Here is a 9,421-nt window from a genome sequence, read left to right as displayed (position 1 = left end):
AACTAAGCTTAAAAAAATGCAAATAATGCCTATGAATATTTTTTTTTCTGATTTAACAGATAAACACTGCCAATCCACCTAACCTAGGTTAAATTGTCTTGAGAATTCGTTGAAAGTTCTATATTTTCTTTATTTGCTAAGTCTTTCATCATTTTTTCTAAATATTCATGCTTCTTTCTTCGGAAAAATCCAATCTAAAAAATGGATGAAAATAGACTTTCAATTGTATTTTTTAAATAAATTTTTAAATCACAATTCTCTAACACTAATTAAGATATTTACAAAAAAAAATTAGTTTTATATTTCTACCTTTGTCTAACCATGCTGATGTTATTGAAAAAGTGATAGTTGTGAAACATTTTCCAACACTGAAAATTTATTTCCACTAGATAGATACTTTATGAATATTTTTTCCTGATTTAACAGATATACACTGCCAGCCCACCTAACCAATAGGAATGCGACACCACCTCGTAGCCCAATTGACTCCCTCTATACTGATTCTTTAATCTTCATTTCAAGACTGGGCAAGAAAATAAGATACACCTTATGAGGGAAGGAAGTGTGAGATGGGAGATTAACATTTTCAACTTGGAAACTGTTATGTATATGTAATCTCCGCTTGCATATAGCTAGAATCCCCAACGATGTGGCGGAAGGACTGGTGCAAAATGTTACTGAAATGATCCTCCTTCAAGAAGCACCAAAAGAGAAACCTTGGAGTGTGAAACTCTATACCTTGGAACAGTATAGGAGCACACTCTAGAAGACCATACCTAGTATGTACCAGGGTACACTCTTTGCCTGGAAAGAAAGGGAAGGGAAGTGTTACAAGGATGGGCGAAAAATACAAGCAACCAAAAACGTGCATCAGGCTTTCAGAAGCGCTATATGTGTGGTGTGGCTAGGGTAAATCAAACCATATGTGGTGGGTCAACTCCAGTACAAAACCAGAGATCACTGGAAATTCAGTTTCCAGGCCACAGTAGGAGAAGAGTCCCTACAATCTTCACCTCAAGCCCAATGAAGCAGAATAGGAAAGTAACATCCAACGTGCAGCTGAGTAAGTTGGTTGATTCTGTGCTAATCCAACACCAGACCACCCAGGAACCCAGCTTCTGGGTACAAGTAGAATGGGGGAAAGCAGGTAAAAGGAGCATACTGTACTACACAGACAGAACATCACCACCCTACTCTCTACTATTTAAAAAGCGGTCACACTCAGTATGAGTCATCCAGTAGCTAGGAACTGATGAGTAGCAAGGATTCTCATGCTCTACTAGAAGAAGAAATGTGGGAAAAGTATAGTGGGGAATCCAGAGGAGAACAAAACCATAAGACAAGGCAGAATGCCAAATGCCATTTCCCAGTGTACTGGAGAATGACAAACAGGTGGAAACAAAGTTCCAGAAAAGGGTGAGAAACCCTTTTGATAGAATCCTTAGCTAAAAGGTCTGACACCACCTTGGAGAGATGCTAGTGGGAGACAGAATCCCTTAGAGAAGGGAAAGGAACACGAAGGAGACAAAAGGAGAGGAGAGAAAAAAAAACAAAAGGAATCTATAGATATTAAGCCAAATGGGCAGCCACTATTCCTGAGCCCTGAAGATAGTCACAGACAAAATTGTCTATGCTGAGTCCCATGGACAGTGAAAGAACAGACTGGAGAAGAGGAACAGGATGGAAGAACAAGAAGCAGAAAAAAGTCAGGAGGACAGGAGACAGCAACTAGAAGGAAAGGAACTTGGGAAAGATGAAGCACAAGGGTAGTCAAAGAAAAATGTCACACATAGCCTGAGCCTGTGACTACAATGAATCAGTTACCTTACCACTGTTGGAAGAAAGGAGCCAGATGAACAATAAGGGTGTCCCTCCCCAATCAGCAACAGAGTAACCAAGTGGTAGAGGATGGATAATGTAAAAGGTAAAGCAAAAGTAAGAAAACTGAGCTTGAGAAAGACTAACAGAGGACAGTGGATCAGAACCCAAGCCTTAAGAAGAGACTCCAGAGTTTGAAAGTCCAAAAATGGGGTGTCAACTCAATTGTAAGCCAAGCCATGTGCAACAAATCATATTAGGAGAACAAATCATATTATCAACAGAGTGAAACTGAGACGAAAAAGTTTCAACATGGGCTCAGTTATCAAGAGGAGGAAAAATATAATATTCTAAAGAAAAGGTCAAATGAAGATGGAAAGTAATGAATAATAAGAAATATGAGAAAATGAAAGAATGTAATATACCTGATAAGAAAAGACATGGAAAGACAGAGAATGTCAAGGTAGATCCACGTCTGCACAGGAAAAGACTGTCTAAAATCCACATCCTCATGAACAGGAATTACAAGAGAGAAGTCCATGTCAAGGCCTATAAAAGGCCCAGGCTACATACAAGACTCCGCCACCCACTACACAATGGCTGTTGCATCCCATGACTGACAAAGAAGCACCCAATGCTATTGTGGTTGCCTGTCTAGAGTGAACAAAGTCAAGATTTTTTACACTAGACAGTGTGGAAATGACCATCTCTGTGTAATTCATGTTATGGAAAATAAGAACTATAAAGTCTTCAGAGGCAAAAATGTTTGAAATAAAAACAAAAAATACTTCCACAATAGTTGGTTTTGTAGATAGTCTAACCAAACATCTTAACACAAGAGTTCCAAATCGATATGTGATGATTGAACAATCAGTATATAGGGAGCCAGCTGTGCTAATAGGATGTTGCACTCCTCATAGTGAAGGGTTGTCACATGCTCATTTGCGTAATATTAGATGGAAGCCCCAAAGCTAGTGGCGAGCAAAACATTCATATATAGGAGGTTATGTATCGTATCAGAATTAACACATAGACACATATAATATGTGGAGTGGTAAACCAACTTTTTATGATTAAAGTATCTGTCCAGTTGAAAGGAATCTAAAGATTAAACATGTACAGTTAATCAGAATTTTTTTAAAAATCAAACATAATTCTCAATTCACATCTCAAAAAATAAACAAGTAAAATTTCAATTTATAATTCAATAATAACAAACTAATTGTATTTTCAATTAGACATCGATCTTGAATTGATCCTGATACTCTATACTATATTTATTGTATACTTACCCTATACATCCCATAACACAGAAGAACAAGTAATAGAATTCCAACTATAATACTTAGAATGTAGATCCATGTAGCAACAGTCTTTGGTAGTAGTGGTCCAGTGAAGACAAGCCTCGTTTTTATCTATGTTTGTAGAAAGTAGACAAATATAATGCATAGACAGTTATAAAACGTTTTGCCGGTTATTCAATTGTATGCATCTTTCCACAGCTTATAAATTTATAAAAATTAGAAAAGTTGATGCTAACTATTGAAGTGTAGAGAGGTGATTCAGATAAACATGCTTATTTGTGTTTGCTCATTTGTTGTTAGAGCTACAGATCAAAAATTCCCTCATCATATCTACACCTTTCAGTCAGAAGTTTGAGATCTGCATTAAGTATAGCTCCCCATAGTACATGTACATTTAATGCATTTATAGTTTGACATCTTTACAGATTATAACTCCAAATTTCATCTCTGTTTTTCACCCTTTTTCTTCAAGTTGTCATCAAATACAGTCTGAGACAAATAAGATGTTCACTTTACATGCACAAAAACAAAATAATCTTTAAGAATGACAGAAAGTTGTATGTGAACAGCAGATAATGTGTTTTCTCCAAATAATGATTACCTATCAAGGAAAATTAAACCAGATATTTCTGAATCAGTTTTGTTCTAAAGATAATATCTCAATAGTATATTCTGCTTTAAACCTAATATTTACTTTTATTTCTTTAGATATCATAAAAATGATCTCACCGAAGAAAATTCACCAGGTGGGTCAGTGGGATCTATTCCTGGAACATTTGGAATCCAAACTTTTGCCATAGACACAATTGTTATGACATCTTTCTTTCCCTTATTTCATATAGAATATATTTTAAATGTAGTTTAAATTCATATATTAACTTCTTTAAATAACAAAAACAAAGAATACTCATAATAAATAGAAATTCTTGAAAATGTATAAAACATCTTACATGATTGAAACAGTAATTTTGTAACAAAAATTAAATTTTGCAATTGGTTGATAAAAAAAGTATTTGTTTGACTTATAATACAGAAAATAATCAATTAAATTTATCATAACATTTTAAGATTGACAATATATATATATAAATATTTCACTTCCATCAAGATCAACTAAACAATCCTATCAATTTTGTCTTCAAATTGTATTTTTAAGATTCTAATACTAAATATGATATACAAATAGAAACAAGAAATAAAATTAATAAAAAACAAATATATTTTGTTGTTAATAAGCTGTAATTGCTTAATAAAATCGCTATAAATACACAGGCAGTTGTACCTTACAGTATCTAAAAATAGTGGCATAATTTAAAAAAAAAACTGTCTTTGAATATACAATTAAACCCCATCACATATTTTTTAAAATAATTTCTCTATGTTTAATTTTTATTGTACTAGGATAATAAACTGATGTTTACGTAAACTAATGGAAGTGTTCCTCTTCATATTTTTTTTCAAAGAAATAACAGTCAAAGACCTTTGAAATTTTAATTAATAAAAAAATTATACATTGCAATTTTTCTTCAAGAAATGTATTTCTTGTTCAGAATAAAACAAAGATCTCCTTTAAGCATGACCTTAACTAACTGGTTTTGTAGTTCTTAATAAAAGTCCTTTTCCTTTAATACAGAGGGTTGAGTATATTGTAATAAAACAATTTTGAATATGCAAATCAGGAAACCACAGCTAGTGTGGTGAAATGGTACTGAAACTATATTTTAACATTGTTTGGCAGATCACAGGTACTGTGATGCCACCCAAAACAGATTACTTTTGGGAAGGGTATGTATCAAGCCCTTTCTGATGCAAAATGTTCACACACACACACACACAGATCATAAAAATAAGTTCATATTGGAGATTTATAATTTACAGGATAGGGATACCTCTCGTACTTAATAGTATTGAAAAACAAAGGAATATGGATCAACTTTGGAGACCAAGATCATCCAGAAAGAGATCTGCAACAAGTCATACACCAGCCATGGTATCCAAAGTGCAGCATCTTGTAACAGCTGAGAATCTAAAAAAGTTAAGGTCAGTAGCAAAAGCCATTGACATTTCCAAGGCAACAGTGTGCAACATAATCACAAAGGACCTCTGTCTGGAAAAACAACACAAGTCATATGCACACAAGTTGCTTCAACAACACATCCATTCAACTGTCACATACCTTGAGCAGTTGAAGAATGAAACAAGTATTCATGATTCTCCATACAAAGACATACTGGTAAGATAGCCTATAGATTTGTGTATAATTAGATTGTTGGAACTGGTACTGAGAAACTGTTTTCCTCATAAAACTAGATGGATTATGGAAAGCTTGCAGGAATTAGTATTGTCCTTTGAAGATGGCAGTCTTATGATGGAACTTTTTCCAACATACATTATGCTGCAGAGCTATTGTTAAGATGTATGGATCATCAGATAAAGTATGATCAGATGTGGCAACATGAACTGTAATCTAGGTGTTGAGGTACCAAAATCAATTTAATATAATGTACTCAATCTCTGTATTAATATTTTATGTGCCACAGTATTTTTCTGCAATAGTGATGTGGCTCATGAAATTTCATAATCCTTTTATAAAAAGGGAATTCCTGTAGACTTATAACTTACCAAAACCTTTTCTATAGCCTTTGTATCAACTTCTGCAGAAATTAGAAATTTTGTAATCTTTTTATTACTCAAAAACGGTCCAGCATAGCAATAAATATTTCTACAAGATGCTGTCTGGCAGTTCTGAAAATAGACAAATTGACAAGTCACGAATGTGACAATCAAAAATTCGTACTTTTAAATAGGTTTTTCTTTTCTTCAAAAAAACCTGACCGTTAAATAAAAAACAGTTTATAAAATATCGTACATTAATAATTAACAACTTTGCAAGTGCTTCTATGAATATTACAATTATTTAAAAACTATGAATTTAATAAATAGATAGGCAAAATGTTTTTAACGAAAAAAGTATTGTTACATTTCCCCCAGAGACATCACTGGTTAAGATGCTTCCAGGTGGTAAGTAAAGGGTGCTAGCAATGATGTAGTCTTGGTTTTGCGCATAGGGCTAATAATGTAGGGAAGGATAAGTAATAGGAATTAACTAATAAGTAAAGGGGGTTGATAAAGGCATGTAAAAGAAAAGGGTCATAACTTAATTCTGCCAAGACTTAACTGTGGGAATGAGATTAAAAGTACATCACTGGGGCTGAATTTTAGAATTAGGTTAATACAGAAAGGACAGGCAAATTGGCTGTTTGGATTTGTGGGAACAATTTGAGAGTAAAAGGACACTTTTTTTTGAATGGTTAATTTACAATAATTATAAACATAATTATCAAGCTACTCTTTCACAAAGAATATCAATTAGGGATGAAAACGATGTTCATTGTTTTTTGAATGGTAACAATAGCACTGATCTTGCTATCTGAAAAGTAAGGTTTGTAATAAGAGCCCAATATGGCTGTTGAAAAGTTTCAGTATCTGTAATAGCAGATGATTTTTTGCTGTATATTTCTATATCTTCACTTTATTAGTTCACTGGAGGTATATTTTCAAAACCCAGACTAAAGGGAAAAAACCCACTGGGAGTATCATTTGCCGTAGCAAACTCCAATTTAATATATAAAATAAAAACTGTTCCAAAGAAGTAAAAAACTATGATTTTTGAGACTATTTCTCAATACAAAGTGTTCCAAAAATCACTTTTCAAAGGAAGAAAAATGAATATGATATCAAGTGTCAGTATTATCAAGACCCTTTCTTGCTGATTACTTTTCCATTTAAATTCATGTTAGAATAATTTGTTCAATCTGATCATGTTCATAATTTGCAGATGCTTTCATCAGCAGAACTAAAAAGATTGAAAGTATATAATGTTTTATGATAAATTACTCTTGGAAACGTTTGTACATTTACTGACAATATACTGAACATGTATGTTAATGCAAAGACTTTTGAAAGAAGTGTGTGTGACTTAAACAGAAGCTTACCAATATGTGATGCATTCTATCATCCTTCATATCATCAGCTGGAGTATCTTTCCTAAAACCATTTGCATGTCTAGCACTCAGTTCATCTACTGCATTTAGGTCACAGTTACCAGAAACATAAGTATTTGAGCCATCACCAACCTATTTATTTAAAAAAATGTTTTATTCTACATTTTATTGCAAAATATTTAATGAATTAAGTATATTACATAAATCTATTTAAAAAAATCCTTTTAGGTAATGACTAATAACATTTATTTTTGTTTTAACTGGATTTGCTATATCAAGATATAAATGACAAGAATAAGAAAATGAAACATTTGAAATTTCCAGATAATCTGTAAACATATTCTATCATCTTTTTTATTTTGCCAATTACTATAGTGAAAGTATTTACACTACTGTTTAATTTGAGCAGGGTTATATATTCCCACAGTACTGGCAAAGGGGTACACAGTAGGAAGTTTTCTTACTGTATTGACATTTATAAGTGGAATACACATACTTCAACCTGACGGATGTACAACATCTGTTCAGTTTTTTGTGCCAAGAGTTATTGGTATTGACATCACAAAATTAACCAGTTCTATTGGGCTAGGTGATACCTTTGTGACCTGGAATAAGAAAACATTTTGCGTGAGAAATTAAGAGTGTTAAAAGCAATAAAATTGGTACAATACAGTTCAATATTTGAAACTGAAGTTTAAGTATTTTAAAATCATTTAGTAGTGCAACTATCTTTTGAAGCTTAATTCAAGTGGGCTAAAAAAGGCAGTCCATTCCTAGTTCTCTCCCTTGCAGTTTTCTTAAATTCCTCCAAAAATAAAATTTTGTTAATTTTTATTCATTGGCATAAAGATAACTTATATTTTGTTTATTACAACAATCTTTTCTTTTCTCTTTCACAGCTTTTATTTCCTACTATTCAAACTGCAAGAGTGCCTTAATATAGACCACTGATTCCCAACTGGTGGTATGCATATCCATAGAGTTCAAGAAAAGATTTGAAAAGGTCCTAGAATGGATATGCAAATCAGTCCTCATAATAATAATAATAATTTAAAGATATATATATTTAGATATACATGACTATTTCAATTTGAGTTTGATGCAATGTTAAATTTAGTTATGTTTAGAACCATTGGGAATACCTCAGGTTTGTTTACGTAACTGTGTATGAATCATACATTATGTAGTTCAATTGATTTGAACTGGCACTTATTGTATTGTTGCGTCATGTTATTAAAACCTTCTAAGTTTTTCTCGTTGTTTTGACTGAGCATTTTTGCATCATAATATCTCATATAATATCAATAAACATTTAATGTATATAGCACGAAAACTAAGTGCCAAATATGTAAAAATGACATGGCAATTTTCCACTTATGAGTGATAAGAGAAACAACAAAACAATGTGAATATATTCCCAATGTGATCTTGTCAGTGTGATTTAAATAATATGGTAGAGCTAGGCAATTAAGTTGATACCTATGAACATCAATTACATTGATTGATTTCAAGAAAATAATCAATTAATCAAAATTATGATTAAATCGATTAATGTCATGAAAATGATCAATGAACCAAAATTAGTGTTTCTTATAATTACTGCTTTCAATTATTCCAACTATCCAAGTAATCAAAATATTTCCATTTGATTTCTCATTATTATTTTCGATTAATTCAAGGTTGTACAGCTTGATCAATAAATGTCATGACTCACAGAAATAATCAACTAATTGAAATTACTGTTTCCAATTATTACAACTATAAAAGTGTCACGTGAGAATAATCAGTTATTTAAATGTAAACAATTAATGAGTACGACAGTTAATTGATTATCAAATTCAACTCTGTGGTATGGTACAATTATTGGTTAATGCAGTAGCATTGCATTTGAATAAAATAAAATATATCCAGAACATGGGTGTACACACCATAACAAATGGCTTATAAAAATAATGTTTTTGTCACTACTGTGTTTGTTGTATCCCAGCCAGTCTGAAGAGCTCTGAATTAAGCAAAACATGGCATCAGCAATGGATATGACAAATACAGTGTGGTTGACTGGAATACTATTATTATACAATCTTCTAATTCTGCAAATTCCCTAAGGTACTACGTAAAGAATGTAGTGATTAGAAATATAATAGGCCTAATACTAATGTCTTTGACAAGTATAATTATAATCTGTTCAGTATTATTAAAATCTTATTATATATATATATATATATTTTTATCTAATACCTACATAAGGTATTGTTGCGTCATCGAGTCACATGACTACTGTGACTCAACGTTTCT

The 9,421-nt window shown here is 32.2% G+C and overlaps 1 protein-coding gene across 2 annotated transcripts in view; it reads right to left on the bottom strand.

Moving 5' to 3' along the window:
* Positions 1-3,851: 3,851 nt before the first annotated feature.
* Positions 3,852-9,421, bottom strand: part of LOC106462810 (integrin alpha-4-like) — a 27,110-nt gene continuing 21,540 nt past the window's right edge. For both annotated transcript variants that reach the window (XM_022390177.1, XM_022390178.1), the window contains 4 exons: positions 7,623-7,731; positions 7,118-7,258; positions 5,745-5,867; positions 3,852-3,950 (listed from right to left, as the gene is read on the bottom strand). In XM_022390177.1, the coding sequence (XP_022245885.1) occupies positions 7,651-7,731 (81 nt within the window). In that variant the 3' untranslated portion in view covers positions 3,852-3,950; positions 5,745-5,867; positions 7,118-7,258; positions 7,623-7,650. The remainder of the gene's footprint in view (positions 3,951-5,744; positions 5,868-7,117; positions 7,259-7,622; positions 7,732-9,421) is intronic.

Source organism: Limulus polyphemus, unplaced genomic scaffold, assembly GCF_000517525.1.
Source record: "Limulus polyphemus unplaced genomic scaffold, Limulus_polyphemus-2.1.2 Scaffold1257, whole genome shotgun sequence".
Taxonomy (NCBI): domain Eukaryota; kingdom Metazoa; phylum Arthropoda; class Merostomata; order Xiphosura; family Limulidae; genus Limulus; species Limulus polyphemus.
Note: the sequence above shows the minus strand (reverse complement) of the source record. Positions and strands in the feature narration are given on the sequence as shown.